General features: G+C 39.7%; 1 protein-coding gene across 2 annotated transcripts in view; it reads left to right on the top strand.

Moving 5' to 3' along the window:
- Positions 1–27,291, top strand: part of REPS2 (RALBP1 associated Eps domain containing 2) — a 186,269-nt gene that overhangs the window by 81,654 nt on the left and 77,324 nt on the right. For both annotated transcript variants that reach the window (XM_069462874.1, XM_069462873.1), the window contains exons 6-9: positions 11,963–12,101; positions 15,095–15,158; positions 17,199–17,341; positions 20,936–21,030. In XM_069462874.1, the coding sequence (XP_069318975.1) occupies positions 11,963–12,101; positions 15,095–15,158; positions 17,199–17,341; positions 20,936–21,030 (441 nt within the window). The remainder of the gene's footprint in view (positions 1–11,962; positions 12,102–15,094; positions 15,159–17,198; positions 17,342–20,935; positions 21,031–27,291) is intronic.

Genomic DNA, 27,291 nt, shown 5'->3' with positions numbered 1-27,291 from the left:
AGTGTAGTTTAATTGGCATATCTCTTTATTAGTGAAGTGGAATATCTTAGGTTCATGAGTCATTTGTATTTCCTTTTCTATGAATTGTTTTTTCATATCCTGTGCCCCTTTTTCTTTTGGTTTATTGGTGTTTTCTTATTGGTTTGTTGTTATATATATTTTTTTTATTGGAGACAGAGTCTCGCTCTGTTGCCCAGGCTAGAGTGCCGTGGCGTCATCCAAGCTCGCAGCAACCTCAAACTCCTGGGCTCAAGCAATCCTACTGCCTCAGCCTCCCGAGCAGCTGGGACTACAGGCATGCGCCACCATTCCCGGCTCATTTTTTCTATATATTTTTAGTTGGCCAGATAATTTCTTTCTATTTTTAGTAGAGACGGGGGTCTTGCTCTTGCTCAGGCTGGTCTCAAACTCCTGAGTTCAAAGGATCCACCTGCCTCAGCCTCTCAAGTGCTAGGATTATAGGTATGAGCCACCTCGCCCAGCCTCCAGCTTCTTTTCGGTTCTTGAGAACCCCAGGCCTACCTGCAGTGGGGATTTCTTGTTTATAAGATCATGGCAATGAAGTTGAGTTACTTAGTTTATATTAGAGATGGTAAATGTCAACACTGTGTGTGTGTGTTGACCTCTCAGTATTGCTTAGATAGCTAAGTTCCCTTTAACTGAAATGGGGGCTGGCGGGGTCGGGGGGAATGGGTTTGATGCATTTTTTAGGTATGTATGTGCCTTCTTGAGATCTTGTTTAGCAGATTCATTCCCCATTTTATGTCAGGTCCTAGCTGGACTTTTACACAGTCTCCTAAGGGGTCAAAGGTTGGTGTGTCCTCCATGTGTTCTATTTCATTGAGTCTACTGTAGGAGCCACCGATGCCCAAATGGGCACTGGTACCAAAAGGAGGTCCTAGTTTTCATAGCCTCAAGCCTCCTGCCTACTTATTTCCTTCACCTGCTTACAGTTCTTTTTCTGATTTCCTAGCCCTTACTTTTGAGGAAGGAAACATTTTACTTCCTTCAATTCAACTAATACTGAATTTTACTTTTCTCATTGTAAATCTTTTTTAGCTGTTTCTTATTGCATTCCTCAGGTGCTATGTATCCACACTTCTCAATAATTAAAGAGATTTTTTTTTTTTTTTTGAGACAGAGTCTCACTCTGTCGCCCGGGCTAGAGTGAGTGCCGTGGCGTCAGCCTAGCTCACAGCAACCTCAAACTCCTGGGCTTAAGCGATCCTCCTGCCTCAGCCTCCCGAGTGGCTGGGACTACAGACATGCACCACCATGCCCGGCTAATTTTTTCCTCTATATATTTTTAGTTGGCCATATAATTTCTTTCTATTTTTAGTAAAGACGGGGTCTCGCTCTTGCTCAGGCTGGTCTCGAACTCCTGACCTCGAGCAATCCACCCGCCTCGGCCTCCCAGAGTGCTAGGATTACAGACGTGAGCCACCGCGCCCGGCCTAAAGAGATGTTAATTGCTTGCTTTCTTTGCTAGCAGGCACTTCTACTTGAAAGGCAAAAATGTTTTGTGTTACACAATGAGAATATTAAAGAAATACTGGATTATTGAAAAGAAAGATAACTCCAGGAAATAAGAGGAGGGTACCTGAGATAGAAATTGAAAGATGTTTACGGGAAAAAGACATTTATTTAGAAACTATCAGGACTGATTGGGGTGCTGTCTTAAGGCTTTGCAAAATTCATGCTTAGACGTGTGGGCTATGGAGGGAAGATGGTAAAATGGTAGGCTGGTCCACACTGGAATTCTGGCTTCGATTTAGTGTATTTCAACAGATTGGTTAGACTATTGATGAAAGCAAATGAGCACATTTTATTTGTGGTGTCAGTGTGGCTGTTTTTCCCCACAAGGTGTGGAGAATTGCATTGAAGGCCTATGGTGGCCTGAACCTTTCTGGTAATAGCTTGGGCCTCCGTTCATTTGGTAGACAGGAGTGCCTCTGATTTAGCCTCTCAGATGTAGCTGAAAACACCTGATTGAACCCCTGGTCCTGGGGAGTACTTTGTAAATCTGGAAAGGAGAGTGGCATTTGTTTTTGGCTTATTCCTCAGGATTTTTTGGTCTCAGTTTTACACCGGCCTGTCAATATGGAACCCTTCTTTACAGTGCCACCATTTCAGCCCCTAGGCCCATCAGTATTTTCCTTGATCTCAGGTGAGCAGGTAGTGTTGTGCCCCTAGTTGCCTGTTCCAACAACAGTCACTGCCAACTGAGGTGCTTATTTGCTCCCAGTGTTGTGCTGGTCCCTTTCAGTCCTCCCAACAGTCTTGCAAAGTAGGTATTACTTACAGCCTCCATTTGTCCATTTGGAAGTACTTAAGTGCCGCCTATAAATCAGCCACCATGCCAAGGGAACACTGAGGACTACAAACACAGTCCTTGTTTTGAAGACACTTGCAGTCAAGGGGGGAGGTAGAGTCAAATCAAATGATTCCACCTGTACATGTAGAATTGCAAATCGACTATTGCCCTAACGGCAAGGGAATGCACTGGTAGAGTATAACAGAAAAATCTGACCTAGGGCTAGCAAATGAGGGAAGTATTCTCCAAAGACGTGAGCTTGGGCTGAGCTATGGAGGGTGGATGGGAGTTAAGCAGTTAAAGGACGGACGGTGCTGGGTGGTGAGTGTTTCACATAGAGGTCAAAGCCTGGACAAAAACCTGCCTTGATCAGGGTTAATTGTGGACAACAGGATCTCCTTTGGCTAGTTTAAGCAAATAGTGATTTATAATAAGGAAGGCCTGAAGATACAGACTGTATTCTGTCCTTGCAAGAACAATTCCCCAAATTCCGCGGCGAAGCTAGGCTGCTGAGAGAGCTTTGCCTCTGCCACACACAGAAAGCTATAGCATTGGGAAACTGTTGCTGCGGCGTCAGCTCCAGATCCGCATCACACGTGACCTAGACTAGCCAAAGGAATGTTTTGTTCCTTGCCCCTTCCACCATGTCACTCAGTTCTGAATCAGTCTTCTGTGGGTGTATTTGTGGAACCTAAGTCCCATCTGGAATTCTAGCAGCAAAGGTGTTTGGACAGTGGAGTTTTTAGCTAGCCAGCCTGTGTAGTACAGGGAGTTGTGCTAAGAGAGAGTAGAATGGATGCTGAGTGAGCCCGTCTACCATGTTTGGCATAGGGAGTAGACACATTTGGAGAACTGAAAGAAGGCTGCTGTGGCTAGAGCCTGGAGTGGGAGGGATATGAGTCTGGGGAGGGAGGCAAGGCCCTGTGGGCTGGGCGATCACCTTTCAGATAGAGAGCTGATGGCTCAGGAGTTAAGTTACTGGTTAGTAAGTGACCATTTCAGATTGGAACCCGAGTCTATCTGCCTCTGGAACCTGTGCTCTTTTTGCACCTGCAGTCAGTAACCTCATTCTCCAAAGCATTCCTTGAATTCAGGCTGAGTTCTGGTTGCGTTTGTTTCTCATCTGAACTCAGGCTGCCTTGAGTGTGAAGGGGAGGATGTAGCGGAGTAGAGACAGGCAGCCTTGACCTGACCAGCAGGGACGGAGGTGGGAACGTCATTGGGAACGTCATTGCACTGTTAATGGAAGTCTGCAGCCTAGTCAAAGTCTCCTCTTACTGCTGATTTCTCAATTTCCTCTGGCCTTGTCCCCTAAGCAAAAAGCAAAATCCTGATAATCATGAAGGAAAAATGCCCTCTGGAGCAGATCTTGGCTCCTGATGGAAGAATTGGAGACAATGGTTACTAATAAGCATTTCTTATGTTAATCAAAATAGTGTTAGTGCCACATACTAAAATAACAGTAACAGTAACACGATTGAATACCTGTATTGTATGGCTGTCTCTAGGATTCTTTTATCATGTGAAAACATGTCAGGTGCTTACGTGTAAAAATTAAGTGAGTAGTAAGATAGTGCTCTGTCCATATGATTTAATAGTTCACCAGCCAAAATCTAAAACTAAACTAGGTGACAGGGAGGAGGGTGTAAATATAGCATGGTTATAGCTCAAGCTCAGATTCTTAATCTGCAAAATTGCTGCAACGATTTATATGCATTGCGGTGAGATTCTTTCTGAAAAGGAGATGCTACATTTTTATAGGATGGATGAATAGATAGAGATAACTACAGAGCTTGATGATCAAGAGTATATACTCTCTACTCAGTTCATTTCTGGCTTTACTATTTACTAGGTGTGTGGTCTTGGTAAATTACTTCCCTTACCTAATGTTCAATTTGCTGTTCTGCAAATTGGAAATAATGGGACCTACCTCACAAGGTTATTGTGAAGATGAAAATGGATTGTATGTGTTAGGTACTTGCAGTGCCTGGCACTTAGCAAAGTAGTAAGTACATGTTACTTAACATTCTTCTATGTCTATGGTGATAGTTTTAAAAATTTAGCTTATCTTAATCAGCAGCAACTGTGAGTTGCCCATTAGGCTCAAAGAGATTCCTACAGTTTGGCAGTCACCCTTTTAAGCTGTTGAAATTAGATCCCTAAGTGAGTTTGGTAATATGTGGTTAAAGGCATCTTTGTGGGTTTATTTCCCTGAAGAAATAGATAAGGTTAAATTGCTCTGTTAGGATTTAATTTTAACTAACTTTTTTACAGACAAAACCAGAAATTATTTATCGCAACTTCCTGTGAATCTATAATTATTTCAAATAAAAAGTAAAAAAAAAAAAAAAGCATTTTTAAAAAAGTTCTCTAACTTCATAGGTAAGGGAGATGGCCCAGCCTTTACAATGTTGAGTAACATTATTTGATAAATGCATATAAAGTTTAGCTTTTGTCAATATAGGAGAGCTCAGGTTAACCCTTCTGTCTCCAGACTTAGATTGAGAATTTGTCCAATCATTTTTTTATTTGTTCACTAATTCAACAAATACTCATTGGGTGTTTCCAATGTGCTAGACACTTTTCCAGACACTTGGGATACAGCAGTGATCGGGATAGACAAAATTTCCTGCCCTCATGGGCCTTATATTAATATTATAGTGGGAGTAGAGTGAGTGACAGAGCATAAACAAGATTTATTGAGCTTAATATAAAATGGTTTAATGTTAAAACAAAATTGCTGATCTCTGTCACCTTTTCTAGCTCCTTTTCTTTATTCCTCATTTAACAGTTCCCTGACAAGTTTACCCTAGCCCTCGTTTCTTTTTTTCTTTTTTTAAGAGATGGGGTCTCGCTATGTTGCCCAGGTTGGACTCGACTCCTGTCCTTAAGTGATTAAGCTGGGACTATAGGCATGTCTACTGTGCCTGGCTCTTCTTTTCTTTTTAACTCTGTACATCTTTCCTGGGAATCTTCTTCAAACCCATGAAAGATGAACCTATATTAACCAAACATAGAAAGACTGCTGTAAAAATGAATGAACATTCTGTTCCTGTAGATAGTCTACATGGACAATCCAGTTAAAAAGTTTGGACTCAAAATGGTCAAATGTCATTAGGTGGTCAAATTACAAAACTAAGGTAATCCCAGGCTTCCCTCTCCAATGCAGGACTGGCTATGCCATTGGGCTGGGGCAGATCTTCTTTTCCTTTGGGCCTTGCTTGAAGGATAGATTAGTTGGGGAATAGCTGCTGTAACAAATATACCCCACATTTTAATGACTTACCGTAATAGGTGTATTTCTCACTCATACACCAGTTTGGCAGGCGCTTTCCTCCCCATGGTCATTTAGGCACCAGAGCTCCTTCCTCTATTCAGTGGAGAGAAGAGAGTAGAGGAGTGCCACAGGGTACTAGTTCTACCAGGAAGTGGTATAGGTCACTGGTACTCACATTGCAGTGGCTACAACTCGGTCACATGGCTGCATCTTACTGCAAGGGAGGCTGGAAAATGTCATTTCTGGTTGGGCAGCCGCATGGTAAGTGAACTATCAGAGGACATCCACCATAATCCCACATATCGGCACTGCCATCGGTGGCCTATATGTCTTCCTTTTTTCTCAGCCCCTGACTGACCAATTCCCATGATCTTTCTTTAGCAGATTAATACTCACATGGGCTATAGTGTAGTGCTACCAGCCCGTTAGCCATTCTTTTCTTTAGAGTAACTCAGTCTTCTCACATCTTTGCTTATAAGATCATGTTTTGATCAGCGATTGCCCTGTGGAAGTCTTATTTCCAAAATATTTTTGGCAGAGGAGGTGTGGGCTTGGTATGAGTTTTTGCTACTCCAGATGGTTTGTTTACTGAGGCATCAAAAGGACACTGTTCTAAGATCATTACACCCTTATAGGTGAAATGGCTGAACTGTAAGGCAGCATTTATAGGATGCCTCTAGGGTGGGATTATATTCTGAACAGAAATGATCTATGGTTGAAACAATATACACACCCTTTTAAAGTTCTCCCTGACAATGCCTCCTTGCAATTCATATTATTCAGCTTTGCTTGATTTTTAAGATAGTTCGGGGGTAAATGTCATCTTTTGGGAATTTATTAATAGTAGTACTTTTTAATGAGTCTTTCGAAGTCTCTTTCATTAAAAACAGCCTGTTTTCCCCGGAGATAATAACTTGCAGTGCCAAATATTTGCATTTCACTTGAAACAAAACCAAGTGATTGAATGTTTTAAATATAAGCAAATCTAATTCTCCTGTGTCTAGAGAAACTGTATAATGAACCATATGTATGTAGCTTAAGCAGACAGATGTGGAAGATTTCTCTCTCTTTCTCTCTGTCCCCCCTTTTATTTTTTATTTTTTTAAAAAAATACTGGCAGAACTCAAAATTGACACCAAGTAGCAAATATCTCTGCCTAGCCAACAAAACCACTGGAGCTGGAACTGACCTGGGGGGAGGCCTCTTAGGGTGCATGCACAAGTGGGGCTTTTCCTGGTTCTGGCTTCTTTGTGGAAGGCTAAGGCCCACAGCTCACTCCCTCGCATTTGTCAGTGCCTTTGTGCCTTCAGCGTTCCAGATTAGCTATTCTCTCTTAGGTGGCTGACTTTGCAGATCTTTGTCCAAAAAGTTGTGTCGAGTATTGTGGTTGATTTTGGGGTTGGTTTGGAGGAGATGGGTCTGTGTGTCCGGATCCTGCAGTGAGGTGGCCCCTAGCTGCTGACAAAGAGGTGCTGAACTGCTATCCCACTGCTGGAAAGAGCCTTCCTCCGGTGGTGGCCACATGGCTTTTTTTCCTCTTTCCTTTTCCTCTCACAGCCCTCCCTACCTCTGGGCTACCTTTGCCTCTAGCTGGGGTCGCTGATACGGCCTTAAGTGGTTTTCCTGCCTTTCATCTTTCCTGTCCATTCTGTTCACTAAAGTGATCTTTCTGTAATTCAAATCTAATTATTTGACTGTCCTATTTAATACTTACCTGTGCCTCCCCATTGTCTTCTAGATACAGTCTAAACCCCTTAACTTGGTGTACCTGAGCCTTCGTGACCTGGGCCCTGCTTTCTGTCTGAACCATCTCGAGGCACCCCCACCAACATCTCCACTGCACTGGTTGCCTGTCTATCTATATGTAGCCCGAGGGAACTCCTTTCAGGGGATGTCCATTTTCTGTTACGGTTTGGTGTCTTTGCAAATGCTGTTCCTTTTACCTGCCGTGCTCTGCATGTCCTACAGCTTGGCTTCTCGGACTTGGGTGTCCTTTGAATCATCCTGAGGGCTTGTTGAATCACAGATTGCTTCCCCCTCCCTCAGACTTTCCGATTCACTAGGTGTGAAGTGAGGCCTGAGTGTCTGTATTTCTAACGAGTCCCTAGTCCGAGTCCCTAGTCCCTAGGTGATGCTGACGTTGGTGGTGTGGGGACCACATGTCAAGTAGCAAAGCTCTAGGGTGCCCTGTCTTGTCAAAGCACTTGCCTTACTGTTTTGAGATTACCTGTTTGTCTTTCTCCCCTACTGGACTCCAGGCTTCCTGGGAAAAATAATCTGTTTGCCCATCACTGTATCCCTAGTGACCAGTATCTGGGATATTGTTGGCGTTCAATAAGTATCTGCTGAATGAGTGAATGAACAGGTCACTGTTTGTGCAGTGAAGTTCAAATCATTTTGCTTCTTGTAGTGGATACGTTTTCTTTTGGAATATTTCAGCTTAATGGTGTGTGGAATATCATCTACTCCTTCCATGTGCTCTTATCTGTCCTTGAAATACTCACTTAATGGACGTGGAACTTGAGAACTCCCATAGATATCAGACCATAGGTGAACTCTAGGAAGACAGAAAGGGACTTCTTTTGCTAGATCTCAGACTTAAAAATATGAAAATGGACTCATAGATTTTCGAGCCTGTCAAATGGAACTCAGGTTGCCCTTTTAGTACCTGTGATGTACCTGCTAGGGGCGGTAGGTGGGACAAAGGAGTATCTGATGTGGCTTCTAGCCCTCCAGGTTGAAGCCTGGGTGAAGAGATTTAAAAACACTCGAAATGTTCGAATGTGTGGTACTTATCATGAATATCGTAAAGGTTCATGTTTTTAAAGATGCTCAGTTCACTTGGTTTATTAAATCAAAACATATGATGAGAAGCAAGGGGAAGGAGATGGGGCTAGGTTAGCACACTTAGTGCAAGCCAGTGGAAGGACTGCCCTATGTATGGGTTAGACAACGTTCATATGGCCTCTCCCTTTGTCTTAAAGCCTTTTAGGTTTTAGGGAATAGGAACTCTCTTCTCCAGCTTAATTTTTTCTTGAAAAGGAGGATGGGGTAGGGTTCTCATGGGAATCCAAGAAATGAAAGCCAAGGAGTGGCCTTGTGGTCCATAGGGGTGGGAGTCCTTGGCTGTTTGTGCTTGTTCTGCTGTTAGCAGGTCTTGCCCTAGCTGTCTGGAGTTTACTTCGCTGTCCACTTACCATTCAGCTGCCAGCAGCCTTCCTTCCCCCTACTCTTTATGTCGCTTCTCCCCCTACCTCACAGATTCTGCTGATCCTTGGCTCTGGCTCCCTCATAACTGTCAGCGCCCCCTGACCCTTACTGTACATCATGGCCCTGTGGCGCATCTGTTCAGGGTCTGCTTTCTCCCTTGTCGATCTTTATATTTCTTATCCGCATCCCCAGGAATGAACATCTGGCCTAAGTTGTTCATGTAAGAGAAGAGCTTTCCATGCCAAAGCATCCCAAAGGCCAGCATAGCGTGTGCCTGCTCGCCCTTACTCCAACTCTGTCAGGTGAGACCCTTCGTGAGGTGGGCCATGTGGCCCACACATGGCTGCCAGGCCCGCCCTTGTAGCAGAGCGGGGGAGATGGGCAGTGCCCTCTGTCATGGTTGTGGGCATGGCAGGTACATTGGAGGGCTCACTGGCCCAGCAGGACTTGAGGAATGGGTAGGATTTGTACAGGCTAGGATCAGAGGAAGAGAGTTCTGGGAAGAAGACACAAATCTGACCCAAGAGGAGTGAGTATGTGGGCAATTGGCAAGCCTGCTGAGAGGAGACTTGGCTACCAGGGTCCTGAAGGCCAGGTGGACGAGGTGGAATTTTTTATTAGGCAACGGGTCATCTCTGTAGGCTTTTAAGCAGATGAATCAGTCGCCCTCTCCTGTCCATTCCTGTTACCAGAATAGGACTTGAGACCTGCTAAGAAGCCACTAACGGCACTTAGGAGTGAGGTGATGTGACCGAGAAAATAGGGAGTAGATGGTCATGGGCTTAGAGAAAGAGCAAACGTGGCAAACATGGCAAACATGGCAAACATGGGCTGACATCAACCACCTGGATATGACAGCCATGTCACCAGGAGGGAAGGAAGGGATGTATTCCAGGGGAGTAGCAGCTTCTGTGTCAGAACCAGGGAATGAAGCAGGCCCAATACCCAGCATGGAGACTTCTGTGCCTTCATTTGCTGGGAAGTGGTGGGACAGAGCTTTTGACCTGCATCCCACCTGCTTCATGAGCCATCTCCGCCACCTCATTGTTCACTCTGAAGTGTCTATTCTTGTATCTCCTGCCCATGCCCAGCTTTTAGGTTCCATTGCTCCAGCTTTTTCTGTTAGTGCTGACTTGGAACACAGAGTTCTCCATATATGATGTGGCCGGTAATCCAGTCCAGTTCAATCTGATGTCCTTTTACCCTGTGTTCTACTTGGAAATCTGGTCAGACATCTGGGTTTGTTCAGAAGTGCTGCTAGGGCGTGGCTTCGGAATTTGGTGGGAGCATTTTGTAAAGTTGTGTGGTCTGGTGGGTGCTCATATGGACTTTTGATCTTCCATGCTTTCTTTGTTTGTATTGTTTATTTGGTACTATAATGATAAGGGGTTTCTGAAAAAAACTCAGATGCAATCCGGTTTAAAAAGTCCTGATATGCAAGAACCTGACTTCGAACAAGAAATTTTAAAAAAGGGCCATTATTTGCTGCCTGCAGGGGTTCACTAATGGATACAGGCAAGTCCCTTAAGCTCTGAGCCTTGGTTTTCTCATCTGGATAAAGGATAATAAGTAATACTTGCTTACCTCTCAAAAGTCTTGAGATGCTCAAATGAGGTAGGAGTGTGTGAAGTTCTTTGTAAATTTCAAAGCACGGTGTGAATTTAAGGTATTAACTGGTGGATGGTGACTTCGTGGACATTTAAAAGTGATTTGATTTATATTTAGTAGAAACTCATCTATTATGAAAGTGATAAATTTATTGTAAATTATTAACAACCATATAGCTTTCAACTTCTTTATGTAACTTTCCTTCTGAGTAAAGCATCTAGATGTTTTCCTTAAGGAATAGCCTCTTTTTTGGGTGCATTCTCACTCGGCACTTCTGGGAATATCCATTCTACAGGCGGTATTTCATCTCATTGTCCTAGCCCTCCCAAAGTACTCTTTCTTAGCCCAAGGTTTCAGATGTCAAAGTAATAGATATTTTACTTCAAAGATGACATCTCAAGGTTGTATCACAGCTCACAATTTTATAGGCTCCTTTCTTCTCTGAACATTGTTAGAGGGGAGACCAGTGTTCCTGGGAAGAATGGATGTGTGGGAATGGTGTGTGTGTGGGGGGAGGGGGTGCAGTTGGGGTGGGGAAGGAGATGGCCAGCTGTCTTTTCTAGGGATAGCGGGTAGAATGCCCTCCCAATGCTTAATTCTTTGACCATGTGTTCAGAAGCAGGCAATGTGATGGCTCTTTAGCAGTAATACCCCTCCCTTTCTTTCCCAGTCTCCTTTTGTCCTAAAGCCTTACCCTTCTTGTGGTCACCTCTTGGTTCCATGAAGGTGGCCCTTGGCAAGTAGCACGTGAGTCTTAAGGTAGATGGGAAGGATGGAACAAAGGCCCAACTCCTCCCATCACCTACATTTTCCCTTCTTTCCCCAATGCCTACTATAGCTTTGTTTTCCCCTGCACTATGGTTTTCTGAGCTCTTAAAATCCTCAAATTTGACTTGCACGCCCTCTAGTGACAGGTATGATGCACCCCTTGTTACCCTGTTTGTGATACCTACCGTGACAGCTGTTCTCACCGCCCAGCTCTATTACTAAGCCTTATCCGCAGTTCACAAATGTGAGGCTCAGTGGTCCTGACTTACCACTCAAATAGGACCTGGGGATGTGGGATTTGAACCTGAGCTTTTGACTCCCAGATTTGTATGGTGTAAATGTGACAGAGCAAAAGACTATGTGGTTATAGCTGTTCTAGTTTTTTTTTTCCCCATAGTTTAAAAGAATACAGATTATTTTATTATCCACTCAGCTAATCTGAAAAGATCAAAATGTGGGAAATAGTTGACAATAAGAATGATAATTTTTTTTAACCCTTCCTTCATCACACTGGAAATTGTTTTTGTCACTCACCAAGTGTTCAGTATTTCACACTGAGTCCTGTTGACAACTTTGGGGACTGCAGAAAAAATCTGAAGTATGATATGTGCCCTTAAATTTATGTTCTAGTTACAGTCTAGTTATGAGGCAGTTACATTTATCCCCCTGAGGAAGAAAAATTAAGTGTAATGCATAATCATTTTTATTGGTGTTTAATTTTTCTACTTCATCTCACTAAAGACAGGCTTTCTGAGCATTTGCTTTTTTAAAAATTTATTTTGAAGTCCTTTTCAGTGGAGAGAGAACTGCAGGATAACAGCAGCAGTTACCCTGACGAACCCTGGAGGATAACAGCAGAACAGCGCGAGTACTATGTCAATCAGTTCCGGTCCCTGCAGCCAGACCCGAGTTCCTTTATTTCAGGTGAGAACCTGGGCTCCCCAGGCATTGTTCTCACGGGAAGAGCAATCGACGTCTTGAGAAACAGTTCACACAAAATGAATATGGCAACTTTCTGTGATTTCAATTTGTTTTCCTCTAAGGTTGAATTCCTTATCAAGTATAAGCCATGCAGAAAAGAAGTTGGCAATGACATTTGGAAATTGGTTCTGTTTTAAAGGGATTAAATGGGAATTTGAGGGGAACCCTGTCCAAACCTTGCACCTTATTAGTTGAAATACTTCTTGGAACAAATGAAGCACCAAGGGGACACCTTTAATTGCATCCTCATTATATTAGAATTAGAGCAAGGACGGAGCATGGCCTTCTAGGAGTTAGTGTCATAAGTCTCCTTATCTTATATTTGCCTTCAAAGTTCAAACTCAGGCTCATTTTCTTTGGCTCAAATGTTTTTTTTTTTTTCCTGTTCTTTTTCTTAGAGAAATTAAAATGGAGGAAAACTGGCCAGCATTTTTTCACATGTCAGTTCTGAGTTGTCTTCAGATATATATATTTCAGTTGAGTTCTCATGTAAAATTCAACCTGAGAGGAATTGATTTAATTCCTGTGTGCCTCCTTTTTACCAGGCTGAAGACTAAACAAGTAGTGAAATAGTAGAGCCTGGCAGAAACATTCATAAAGCTTTCTTTTTATACTTCAATTTTGAAGAATAGCAGTATGTCCTTGATAATTGTAATCTGACATATTGAAGTGTGGACTAAGACTAGTTTTCTCTTGTGAAATAAGATGTGTAATCGAAACATAAAGGTAAACATCATTTACTGATTGGTGGTAATGGCTTTATTGAAGACAAAATAGTGTAGATACAATAAATGAATGATGACATCATGATTTAAGAAGCAGAAACCCAGATTGCACGTGTTAGCCACGTGCTCAAGCGAGTTTCTTCACAGTGTATGCAGATATTTAGCCAAATATGAATAGGTACTTGTTAGAAATGTTTTTATTTTCTTTTAACTTTTTTATTTTGTAGAATTTCAAATGTAGATATAACTAGATTGGCTAGTATAACAAACCCCTGTGCGCCTATCACATAGCCCCGACGATTTTATCTACAGTCATGCACTGCATAATGATGTTTCTGTCGGTCAGCAACGAACCTCATCTGTAGTGATGGTCCTGTAATAATATAATGATAGAGCTGAAAAATTCTTATTGCCTGGTGATGTCGTAGCTGTCATAATGTTGTAGCACAACATATCACTCACATGTTTGTGGTGATGCTGGTATAAACAAACCTGCTGAGCTGACGATCATATAAAAGTCTAGCACATACAGTTATGTACAGTACTTGATAATGACAAATGACTGTGTTACTGGTTCATGTTTTTACTATGCTACGCTTTTACCGTTATTTTAGAGTATACTACTTATAAAAACAAGTTAACTGTAGAACAGCCTCAGGCAGGTCCTTCAGGAGGTATTCCAAAAGAAGGATTGTTATCATGGGAGATGACAGCTCCGTGCCTGTTAATGCCCCTAAAGACCTTCCAGTGGGACAAGATGTGGAGGTGGAAGACAGTGATATTGATGATCCTGACCCTGTGTAGGCCTAGGCCAATGTATGTGTTTGTGTTTTAATTTTTAACAAAAAAGTTTAAAAGGCAAAAAAAAATTAAAAATAGAAAAAAAATCTCATAGAATAAGGAGAAAGAAAATATTTTTGTACAGCTGTACAATGTGTTTGTGTTATAAGCTGTGTTATCACAAAAGAGTCAAGAAGTTAAAAAAAATCAAAAAGCTTATAAAGTAAAAAAAGTTATGTTAAGCTAAGGTTAATTTAGTATTGAAGAAAGAAAAAAAATTTTAAATATATTTTGGGTAGCTTAGATGTCCACTGTTTATAAAACCTACAGTAGTGTACAGTAATGTCTTAGGCCTTCACATTCACTCACCACTCACTCACTGACTCACCCAGAGCCATTTCCAGTCCTAGAAGCTCCCTTCATGGTAAGTTACCTATATAGGTATAGCTGGCCAATAGGCTTGGAAGACATTTCTGACAAATATTTGACAAGGTGGCTGCATTGGTGGCCAAGAGTCCCATGTCAGCATTATTTCCAGGATGCTTTTGGGGAGAAGGCTCATTGATTTTTAGGGTATTTTGCCATTGGTCCCTATTAATCTGGCAAAGGAAAATAAGTCTGTTTTAGGGTCCACTATAATCCATTGTTTTAAGGTCAATTAGAAGATTTGTGATTGTCATGGAAAGTCTTTTGACTTTATGAATTTAGAACAGAGCTTGGGGCTTTGATTTGAACTGTTCGTTGTATTAGAATTGAGGTTTTTGAACTGTGAAACTGTGTTGAAAGCTGAAAGCATAAAAAATTCAATCTCAGTAAGGTATAATGTTTGAAGTACAGCTAGGACTTGCAGTTACATAGCATGTGAAATGGAATGATTGCTTGATTACAGTTGATATTGATGAATTTACAATGAATAAAGAAAGCTTCCTGGATAAACTTCTCAAAGAGCCAATAAGAGATCTTAAATCTCACCAAAAATCTTTCCCAAGATGTCTGCTTTATCACTGTGTAGTGGGATTAATGGTATTCATTTTCTTCTTTTTGCTTGGTTTTCTACCATGGCTGCATATTACTTTTCTACTGGAAATTTCATTTAAAATTTGTCAAATTTGTTTGAAATTCATCTTTTGAGTTTTTAGTAAAATTTTGCAGATTTTTGGTAAAAATGAAGCAGGAATGAATTTATATGATTTGCATCTGTCATGATATTGTGTTACTGCTTCTTTTGCCCTATTCTAATTTACATATTCTTTAAAAGTTCTCATCTGTTGCTTTTAGTCCCATGATTCATAGTTGCTTTGAGGAATAAATGTATTTGTGGTTCTATAGTAGAGATTGCTGAATGAAAAAAATGGCAATTCGTTGGTATATAAATATAAAAGCTACTCTAGATAAGCAATTAATGATTTATTAAACAATGGCTCTTGACAGGTTCTGTGGCCAAGAACTTCTTCACCAAATCAAAGCTTTCCATTCCAGAACTCTCTTATATATGGTAAGTACAATTAATTCCACATAATATCATACCATCATTCATATATACCCAGCGTTTAGCTCCTACCTTTGTATTTTTTAAAAGCCTTAACTTTTGAGTGATTTTTTTAAACAGACTTATAGTGAATAGAACTCAGATTCTCATTGCTGTGAAGATATTATATGAAAAGCACAATGAACAGTGCCTGGCACGTACTAAGCAGTATAAGCGTTAACTATTATTTTTAAAGTAATTTCCTAATTATCATCCCCATCTCAATCCCTTTTCAGTCTAGGCAATTTGTGGACATACGAGCCTTTCCATCTTGTAGATTTTATTTTCAGATTTTTCTACTCGACGTGCTGCAAGTAACCAGAGGACCTTGAAAAGCTATTCTTTATAATATTTTATAAGGCTGAGTGAACAGAAGGTCCAGGAATATTTTGGAATCAGGTTAAACTTGACTATTCTGTCTGCCCCTGAGCTTTGTAAATTTGGCCGGTGTTTATCAGCAGGGCCTAATTCAGACTTGCAGCTGCGGCTTCCACTGCACCTTGCCACAGCTCTGGCTCCAGAAGGTCTGTGCTGGGATGGATGGTCCAGATGGCTCTGTTTGCATTTATGAAAATGCTTGGTGCCGCTGTAAACTCCCGGCTATGTATGAGCTAGTTAAGACTGGGTAGGAGATCATACTGCTATAAATATATAACTAAAACATTGGAATATTCATATAAAGCTTTTTGCACAAGGATTTATAAAAATTATGATAGAATTAAAAATTGCTTGTCATGTTTTGTGCATCTTATTGGAAAAAAATATTCCAATAATCCTTGTGCATGCCAGTGTATCTGGGATTCTGAGATAGATTTAGGTTCTTCAACAATATACTCTGATATAACATCCCCCCCTGCCCAACGAACCTTATAGTAGATTTTAAAGCTAGGAAAAAAATAAATTATCATTTTGAAAAGAATACAATCTGTTTTGGCAAAATTCCCAGTCTTAACATTATCAGCATGAGGCTTCCTATCTTTTGTCAAGACGTATCCATGAAAGCTAAATGGTGTTCTTTCCATCCGGCATTTGAAGCAGTTCCCTGACTCCTCACCTTGGGAGAACTGCTATTTCAGGGCTGGCGCATTCTAAATTGGAGAGGGGGATGTGAATGGTCCAAAGGAAAGTTATGCAGCTTACCTTAGAAATGTTTTTTTTTTCAAATAGTAACACCTTTCTAGAATAATTTTGTATAAGTCTTATCTCTGTAATACTTGTCTCTGTACACCTAAGAGATGGTTGAGCTTTTGGAGTCTTAGTTACTTAGTTCTTTTGTGATCAGTAAATAGGTCTGTGCCTTTTAGTGGGAAATAATGACTGAAACAAAGATAAGCCTTTTTAAGACTCTCCCTTTTATCTTTTTTGTCTTATCTGGTTCCAGTCTTCCTTATTTGCTAGTCTTATCTTAAAACATAATTCAATCAATATTTATTGAGCTTACTTGTATTTTCCCTGGGGGGAATTCTCAAGCAAAGAACAGTTTGATACAAAGATTTACATGACTTGAAAAGTTCAAGGTTTTCCTTTAAAGCTGAAAAATGAAGCGTTTCTTTCTGTGCTCTGAGTAGACTGCATAATAGCTGGGACAGCTATAAAGTGGCTGGGGCCACCCTTTCTCTGCCTGTTTTAAGCATCAAGTCTGGGGCTCTCCACACCATGCAGCCTGCATTTACTGAATGACTGTCAATTAACTGCAATTCCAGGCATCTCTTTTCTTTTTGTGCCATAGTTTCTTGTTCCATGTCCTCAGTTTTGTAAAATAGACCAATCAAAGAACCTGAAGAACTGAAATTTTTATTTACAGAATGCTACTGATGCCAATGCTGTCAGTCAGCATTTTGCTTCCTCTTGAGTAGCCCCCTGAAATTTCAAATGGATTTGGCCAGGAGGGTTTGGGGATGCTCCAGGGCCACCACTAGAGAGCCTGGGAGTTGTGTTTGCATGTCTGGGCCTAGTAACTTTCCTCTAAGTCTCACAGTAGGTACTCATGACGTTTGTTGTATTTAGGGAGCTTAGTGATGCTGACTGCGATGGAGCCCTGACTCTGCCTGAATTCTGTGCTGCGTTTCATCTCATTGTGGCCCGGAAGAACGGCTACCCCCTGCCTGAGGGTCTGCCTCCAACTCTGCAGCCAGAGTACCTACAAGCAGGTAAGTCCTTGTCATAAATGGGAAACCTTAGGCATTTTCTCTCTAGGTCTTATGAGAAACTTGTGTTTCTTAAAATGGTGTCCAGACACTTTGGGGAATCATTGATATCTACAGTTACTTTTTCTTTAACTGATATTAGACTTTCACATCTCATAATATGAGAGTAATAGGGCTAATCTGGGTAAGTGTGACTCATATGTTATTCTCATTCTAGTACCATTCCATCTAGTATGATGGATCCGGAAAAGGCCTTAGATTATCTCTAATCCCTTCCTCATGATGACACCAGACTCAAAGTGGCAAATGTCTTAACTAAGTCTTGGGGTTGCTGACTCTTTTAAATGAAAAGTCTGTCATTTTCTGTGTTAGGTAGTGAGGGGGTAGGGGCTCATCCAAAGGGAAGATACCAAGCTTGTGGCTGGTGTTGCTAAGTGACCCATCCTGGGATCTTCTTCAAATGCCTTCATAAAATATCTGAAGGGAAGAGTTCAGAGAGCAAAACCTACTAATTTATGCACTTGGATTTTGCTAGTAATAGCTGCTTTGAGCCCACAGCTATAACTGCAATCTTAGAGAATGTTCCATGTGCTGATGAGAAGAATGTATATTCAGTAGTTTTTGGGTAGAATGTTCTGTAAATGTCTGTTAGGCCCATTTGCTCTAGGGTCCCACTTACGTCCAGTGTTTCTTTGTTTATTTTCTGCTCAGAGGATCTGTCCAGTTCTGTCAGTGGGGTGTTAAAGTCCCCTGCTATTATGATGCTGTTGTTTATTGCTTTGTTTAGATCTAGTAGGGTTTGCTTTAGAAATCTGGTTGCATCTGTGTTAGGTACATAAATATTTAGGGTTGTTATGTCTTCTTGTTGCATTGTTCTCTTTGCCATTATATGATGACCCTCTTTGTTTTTCTTTACTATGGTTCGTTTAAAGTCTATGTTACCTGATATGAGAATGGCTACCCCTGCTTTTTTTTGGTTTCTATTTGCATGGAATATTTTTTTCGATCCTTTCACCTTGAGTCTGAATGAGTCCTTGTGGGTTAGATGTATTTCCTGGAGACAGCAGATATTTGGCTTGTATTTTTTTATCCATTCAGCCAGCCTATGCCTCTTGAGTGGGGAATTCAGAAAAGAGCATGAATAGCCAAAGCAATCTTAAGCAAAAGGAACAAATCTGGAGGCATTACTTTACCATACTTTAAGCTATACTACAAGGCTGTAGTAACCAAAACAGCATGGTACTGGCACAAAAATAGAGACATAGGCCATAGAACAAAACAGAGAACCCAGATATAAAACAGTCCACATATTGCCATCTGATATTTGACAAAGCAGACAACAGTACACACTGGGGAAAAGAAGCCCTCTTTAATAAATGGTGCTGGGAAAATTGGATAGCCACATGGAGAAGATTGAAACAGGATCCATGTCTCTCACTATTCACTAAAATTAATTCAAAGTGGATAACAGACTTAAACCTAAGATATGAAACCATAAGAATTCTAGAAGAAAATGTTAGAAAAACTCTTCTATATATTGGCCTAGGCAAAGAATTTATGAAGAAGACCCCAATGGCAATCACAGCACCAACAAAAATAAATAAATGGAATTTGATTAAATTAAAAAGCTTCTGCACAGCCAAGGAAACAATCATCAGAGCAAATAGACAACCTACAGAATTGGAGAAAATGTTTGCATGCTATACATCTGATAAAGGGCTAATAACTACTAGAATGTACAAAGAACTCAAGCAAATCAGCAAGAAAAAAATCAAACAACCCTATTAAAAAGTGGGCAAAAGACATGAACAGAAGCTTTTCGAAAGAAGATAGACAAATGACCAATAAAAATATAAAAAGATGCTCAATGTCACTAATCATCAAGGAAATGCAAATCAAAACCACAATGAGATATCACCTAACTCCAGTGAGAATGGCTTTTATCAAAAAGTCCCAAAACAATAGATGCTGGCAAGGATGTGGAGAGAAAAGAACACTTATACACTGTTGGTAGAACTGCAAACTGTAACCTCTATGGAAAATAATATGGAGATTCCTCAAAGAACTAAAAGTAGACCTGCCATTTGAATCAGCAATCCCACTAGTTGGTATTTACCCAAAGGAAAAAAGTCTTTTTATCAAAAAGACATCTGCACTTGAATGTTTATTGCAACACAATTCATAATTGCAAAGATGTGGAATCAACACAAGTGCCCATCAATACATGAGTGAATTAATAAAGCATGGTGTATGTATACCATGGAGTACTACTCAGCCATAAAAAATGAATTAATACCTTTTGTAACAAACTGGTTGGAACTGGAGACCACTCTCCTAAGTGAAGTATCACAAGAAAGAGAAAACAAACACCACATTTACTCACCGTTAAATTGGAACTAACTGAACAGCACACATGTGCACAATAGGATATAAAATTCAATGGAAATCAAACAGGTGCAGGGGGAGTGGATGGGTGAATTCATACCTAATGGGTACAGTGTATACTACCTGGCTGTCGGTCACACTTACAACTTTATCTCAAGCAGTACATAAGCAGTCCATGTAACTAAAACATTTGTACCCCCATAATATTCTGAAATAAAATATAAAAACTTATTCAGGCTTAGGAAAAAAACACTGCCAATCCACTTTTCACATTTGATTCAAAATTGTTTTTATAAACATTGCATTAAAATTTGATTTCCTAATTAGCTTGTCTTGACAAATTTGGTTTGTAGCTTGTGTTTATTATCTATTCTAATCTGCTTTTCCCCTTCAGAATATTGACAAATTTTCTAGCTGTTGAGGTATTTCTTTCCTAATTACTTTGTGACAAAGTAGTGAAGCAGAATCTGCTTCTAAGACCTTGACTAGGTGTTAAGTAATTAGCTTACCAAGTAGCGTGATTTTTCCTCATGCTATTTAGCTCAGCTACACAAATAACAGCTCCTGTCATTTGTTGTATGTTGGAAAAAACCCATAACATGATGCGTATTTCTTTGTTATAAATCAAGAAGAATTTATGCTCTTATTTTTGTCATTCTTGCTAACTAAAGAGATAAGTATTTCATGAAGTTATCTTGGGCACACATCAGTATAAGATGTTCCCTATTTAGTTCCAACAATAGCTAAAATGACGCATTTCTCTAGTTAATATTTATAGTATTCAAAGTATCACCATTGTTACTACATTTAAAAATTACGTTCGTAGCATAGTTAAAACTTACGTATTGCGATAGTGATGGTTAATGTGGAAGAGGACTACTGTGCTATATAATACGAAGTGCTAAGAGCACAGACCCTTGAACTGCTGGGAGTTAAAGTCCCTGCTCTTCCATTTGCCAGCTGTATGATCTGGAGTACGTTGCTTAACTTCCCCGTTCCTCAGTTTCATCGCATGTAAAGGTGGGGATAGTAGAAGTATGTGGTTGTGTATGTAAAGAACTTAAAATACTACCTGAACGTTAGTGCCATACATGGACTGTAGGAGCCAGCTGATTTTGTTGTTTATTTAACAAGCACAGAAAAGCTGATGGGAAATGCTGGCCACTGTGGCTGTAGTAAATATTCTTAGGTATTCTTTTTGTTTCTTCTTAGCTTTTCCTAAGCCCAAGCGGGAGTGTGCATTATTTGATTCTTATTCGGAGTCACTGCCGGCAAACCAACAACCCCGTGACTTGAATCGGATGGAGGTAAAAGATCTTCATATGTTAATAAATAAGGATGTGTAGAGAATTAAATCCATTGGCCTATGTTCTTTACAAATTCTGGAAAATGAACTTTCATAACATCTTCTCTTCATACTTGGTAATTCCTTTGGGGCTCAGCTTTTCAAATCTAGACATATGATGTATCTATAATTATTTTTTTCTTTTTTCCCCTGAATCTAGATTTGGTGAAGTAAATATAGTCTCTAGACCTTCTAGAGGTGAAATTTTTAGGTATAGCCATAGTGAGCCAGAAAATGCTAGCCAAGTTATTTACTTCAACCAATCTTTAATTCTCTAGCAAATAATTTATTATATTGTATTTTTATTAGCTGGGCATTAACAAAATATAATCAACCAAAACAGTTTTGAGAAGAGGTTTGAGAACTTTATATGAGGGTCTCAAATCACATTCAGAGCTCCCTCAGGGTTTTAGCTTTTGGAGCAAATGAGGACTGATTTGGATGATCCCCAAAAGAAATTTGGAGAATTCCCCCAGTGTTGAGCCATTGAGGGGAAGGGCTTAGCCAAGTGCTTAATGATCCCTAGCTGTGGATCAATAGATAGGAGTCATTATGGTTAATGCTATCGTCACCTCTATCATTATCATCATCATCACCATTATGATTACTATGATGACAACTTAGGATACCTGATGTCCCTTTCCTAAATAAAACCCAGAAATGTTTAATAAATGGAGGTTTATTTACAGACTCCTATTAGAGTCCTCTGACCCTAGTTGAAACTGTTATAAGATGATAGAAGTCGAAAGCAGGATACAGGGACATTCCTTTAATTTGTTGTGACTGTGTGTGATTATCTATTCTCTCCCACGGGGCTCTCATGCCTCTAGTGTGTGTTATTGATGATGTCCCTGCTCTCCTGTGAGCCAGTCTGGCCTGTGTCTCTAGTGCCCCTTTGAGTGACATCTCTCTTTGCTGCTCTTCTACTCTTTCTTTGAGTTGTGGCTACATAGTACATTCCTCAGCTGATTTCTGCTCATGGGAAAAAGATACAAAGAAAAGTGATTTCAGGAGGAGTGGTGGATAAGCATTTGAAGAATTTTGGTTTTTAACATTTCTTTTTCTATAGAATGCATAGGATGAAGAAGCAAATGTAATAGTTTGCCACTTTGGATGGAGCTCAGTTTACTTTGGGGTTTCTGGCAGCATCTAGAAAGGTTTGCTTATTAAGCTAGGATGGATACCTCTATTTCTCTGTGACACAGTTGCCCTGTTTTTTTTTTTTGTTTGTTTTGGCTCCCCTGCTTTTATAAAATTATGAGGTTGTTAGGTGATTTTCTTAAAAATGTCATAAGCTCTTCTTCTTTCTATATAAACATTGTTCCAACTTATCATGGTATAAGATGGTCTCTGCCCTTGTAAAAGAGACAAATAATACTTATTTTTTTGTAGAAATTATGTTGCTGACTCATGTTGCTTTTTCCATGTAGTCATTTATCATCTGTCTAAAAGGGAAAAAGAGGAAGTATACAGGCGGCAATAAAGTCTGTTTTAAACACACACACACACACACACACACACACACATGGCACTCACGCAGATGTCCTTGATGAGATTACATATATTCACTTTTATGGACATTATGGGCAGCTACTTTTATAGACTTCTGTATCACTTTAACTGGCCCCCTTGGGGGAGGGGAGGTTAAAAACTACCTAGTCCTTCTGGGAGGCCAAGGAGGGTGGATTGCTTGAGGTCAGGAGTTCGAGACCAGCCTGAGCAAGAGCGAGACCCCATCTCTATTAAAAATAGAAAGAAATGATCTGGACAGCTAAAAATATATATAGAAAAAAATTAGCTGGGCATGGTGGCACATGCCTGTAGTCCCAGCTACTCGGGAGGCTGAGGCAGCAGGATCACTTGAGCCCAGGAATTTGAGGTTGCTATGAGCTAGGCTGATGCCATGGCACTGTAGCCCGGCACTCTAGCCGGGGCAACAGAGTAAGACTCTGTCTCAAAACAAAATAAAAACAAACAAATAAAAAAAACAAACAAACTACCTAGTCTTTTGTTTTTTTGGCCTGTCCATGCAAGAAAGCAAAACAACAATAACAACAAAAATCCCTCTTTTCCAAACAGACTGTTATTTTTGAAGGTGGGGTGCTTTTAGATAGTGAGTATAGTAAACAGAATTCAAAGGCAAAGTAATAGAGTTAACTGGTGGTTTGACCATTCAAGAAGTTTATGTCAGATTTTAAGAGTTAATGATTAAATATTTCATGTTCTAAACTGTTACTCATTGTTCTTTCTGCTAGTCTTTTATTCTATCACTAATGCTTGGAGTTTATGCAGATTTTGGTATCAGCCTTGTGAGTGATGATGCTAGCATAGGTGTTGGTGCTGTGAACAAAACTGTGGCTGATTTAGGTCTCAGGGCATGAGAAGTTTGCTTAGCAGCACCTCTTTTTCCCTTCCCTTCCCTTCCCTTCCCTTCCCTTCCTTTCCCTTCCCTTCCCTTCCCTTCCCTTCCCTTCCCTTCCCTTCCCTTCCCTTCCCTTCTCTTTCCTTTTTTTTTTTTTGAGACAGAGTCTCACTCTGTTGCCTGGGCTAGAGTGCCATGGCATCAGCCTCGCTCACAGCAACCTCAAACCTCCTGGGCTCGAGCGATCCTCCTGCCTCAGCCTCCCAAGTAGCTGGGACTACAAGCATGTGCCACCATGCCCGGCTAATTTTTTAGTTGTCCAGCTAATTTCTTTCTATTTTTTTAGTAGAGACAGGGTCTCACTCTTGCTCAGGCTGGTCTTGAACTCCTGAGCTCAAACAGTCTACCCGCCTCGGCCTCCCAGAGTGCTAGGATTATAGGCGTGAGCCACCGTGCCTAGCTGGCAGTGCCTCTTTTTCTAAAGACAGCAGAGTTGTAACCGTGTACTTATTTCTGTCAAGAATTACGGATTATATAATACAATGGGCACAGATGTAAAGGTTATTGGAAATCAAGAAACCGGGAGAGGGTAACAGGGGAGGCGTAATACCTACCTATCAGGTACAGTAGACATATTCAGGTTATGGACATAAGCATTATAAAAGGTATCCATATGACAAAAACATTTGTACCCCCTTAATATTTTAAAAAATGAATAAAGGCATGCAACCTACAAAAAAAAAAAAAGAATTACAGTTTATAATTTCAGGTATATTCCTCCTTAGCAGGGTTCCTTATATTACTAGATTTCTTTCTTTTTTAAAACAGCTTTATTGAGATATATTTCACATGCCATATCCATTGAAAGTATACTGAATTATATACTTTTTTTAGTATATTAACAGAGTTGCTCAACCAAAATTAGACCTACAGTCTAATGTTAGAACATTTTCATCACCTCAAGGAGAAACCCTATACTGCTCCCCCCCTCTCTGCCAGCCTCTGGTAATCACCAATCTATTTTCTGTGTCTGGTTTTGCCTAACATGGACATTTCACATAAATGGAATCATATAGTATGTGGTCTTTAGTGACTGACTTCTTTTACTTAGTGTAACCTTTTCAAGGTTCACTCATGTCGTAGCATGTATCAGTGCTTCATTCCTTTTTATGGCTGAATGATATTCCATTGTATGTATACCCCACATTTTGTTTCTCCATTCCTCAGTTGATAGACATTTGGGTTATTTTTACTTTTGGCATTATCAATAATGCTGCTATGAATATACATATACAAATTTTTGTGTGGACATAGGTTTTTAGTTCTCTTGGATATATATTATACCTAGGAGTAGAATTACTGGATTTTATCATAACTTTGTGTTTAACTTTTTGAAGAACCACCAAACTCCTTTCCAAAGCAGCTGCACTATTTGACATTTCCCCACCAGTAGTGTATGAGGGTTCCAATTTCCCCACATCCTTGCTAATACTTGTTATTATCTGTCTTTTTGATTTTAGTCATCCTAATGGAATGAAGTGGTATCTCATTGTGGTTTTGATTTGAATTTCCTAATGAATAATGATATTGAGCATCTTTTCACATGCTTATTAATCATTTATATATTTTCTTTGCTGAAGTGTCTGTTCAAGTCCTTTGTCCATTTTTAAATTGGATTATTTGTCTATTACTGAGTTGTAAGTGTTCGTGTGCTTTGGTGTCAAAGCTAAGAAATCATTGCCTAATAAAAAGTCACGAAGAATTACTCCCATGTTTTTTTCTAAGAGTTTTATAGTTTTATGCTTTACATTTAGGTCTGTATCCATTTTTTTTTTTTTTTGGAGACAGAGTCTCAACTCTGTTGCCCGGGCTAGAGTGCCATGGTATCAGCCTAGCTCACAGCAACCTCAAACCTCCTGGGCTTGAGTGATCCTCCTGCCTCAGCCTCCCAAGTAGCTGGGACTACAGGCATGTGCCACCATGCCCGGCTAATTTTTCTGTATATTTTTAGCTGTCCAGGTCATTTCTTTCTTTCTTTCTTTCTTTTTTTTTTTTTTTTTTAGTAGAGATGGGGTCTCACTCTTGCTCAGGCTGGTCTTGAACTCCTGAGCTCAAATAATCCGCCCGCCTCGGCCTCCCAGAGTGCTAGGATTACAGGCATGAGCCACTGCGCCCAGCATGTGATCCATTTTGAGTTAATTTTTGTGTATGCTCTGAGGAAGGGATCCAACTTACTAAGAATTTTTTTGGATTTCTGATTGTCCCAGTGCCATTTGTCGAAAAGTCAATTGTTTTCCCATTGAATTGTCTTGCACCCTTTTTGAAAATCAATTGACTGTAAATCTAAGGGTTTATTTCTATATTCTCGATTCTATTCCATTGATCTCTATGTTTATGATTATGCCAGTACCACACTGTCTTGATTATAGTAACTTTGTGGTAAGTTTCGAAATTGGAAGTGTGAGTACTTTAACTTTGTTCTTCTTTTTAAATAATATTTTGGCTATTCTAGCTCCCTTGCATTTCCATATGAAATTTAGGACAAGCTTGTCAGATTCTGCCAAAAAAAAAAAAAAAAAAAGAAAAGAAAAAGAAAAAAAGGATTGCATTGAATCTGTAGATCAATTTGGGGAGTATGGCCACCTTAATAATATAAAGTCTTCTAATGCATGAACATGGGATGTCTTTCTGTTTATTTAGATATTTAATTTCTTTGAACAGGTTTTAAAAATTTCTTTTTATCTACATTGTCTACTCCTAAATAATTTTCTTTTTCAGAGGGGTCTGATTTATAATCCAGGTGGGAGAAAGCAATAAAAGAAATACACTGTTGAAATATTATACATTGTTTGTTTAATTGGAGATAGTAGACTTTGAACGGGAAATTGTATCTGGAGGCTTTGTTATAATGCCAAGAGTTACCTGACTGAGAATTGTTAAATCCTAGTCAGATTCCTCTGAAGTAGTACTTTAACCTCATTTCTTGTAACAGTTTAGAAACAAAAGTGCTATTTATCTCTCTGGGATTGTTTGTGTTTTAAGAGGTAAACCAATTAACCTTTTGGAGCATGGGACAGCTCCAGGAATTTACTCTCTTTCCTTTAAGTTTTAAAATTTATCTTTATTTGGTTTTTGAATATGTTAAAATATAAAGAATATCAAAAAGCATATAGTGAATAGTCCTCTTCCTCAAACCTTTCTTCCGTCTACTGAGTCACCCTTCAATTCTTACATATCTTTTCAGAATTTGCGTATATACAGTAAATATGAACATATATAATTCTTTAAGTTAATCTTATCACAGACCTTAGAGTGCATATTCTTTTCCAGCTTTATTGAAATATAATTGACAAATAAACATATATATTTATGATGTTTTGTATATATATACATTGTGAAATGATTACCACAATCAAGCTAATTAACATATCTGTCACCTCACATACTTATCTTTTTTTGTGGTAAGAACATTTAAGATCAACTCTGTTAGCAGTTTTCAAGTATACCATACATTATTATTAACTATGGTTAAAATGCATATTAATTCAGAGTTTATGGCAAATAAATTTATAGTAAGATTTTAAACAATTTAAAACTAATTCATACTTGATCAATTTGAGTATTCATCTTATTAGTATTATGTAAGTGAGGACTTCCCCCATATGTGAGTTAGGAGAAAATTTTGATTTGCTCATCAATAAAATTCTCTTATTCTATAGCTAGGAGGTTATTTTTTAATCAGGGTTGGATACCCTCTTCATGACAGATCCTGGCAAATAACTCATATTATGGGGCCACTTGTCAGAATTTCTCTCTGCCTGTGAAAAGATACATAAAGGACAGGTTTGTTCTTGGCTGAAT

Source organism: Eulemur rufifrons, chromosome 30 (genome assembly GCF_041146395.1).
Source record: "Eulemur rufifrons isolate Redbay chromosome 30, OSU_ERuf_1, whole genome shotgun sequence".
NCBI classification, from domain to species: domain Eukaryota; kingdom Metazoa; phylum Chordata; class Mammalia; order Primates; family Lemuridae; genus Eulemur; species Eulemur rufifrons.
Note: the sequence above shows the minus strand (reverse complement) of the source record. Positions and strands in the feature narration are given on the sequence as shown.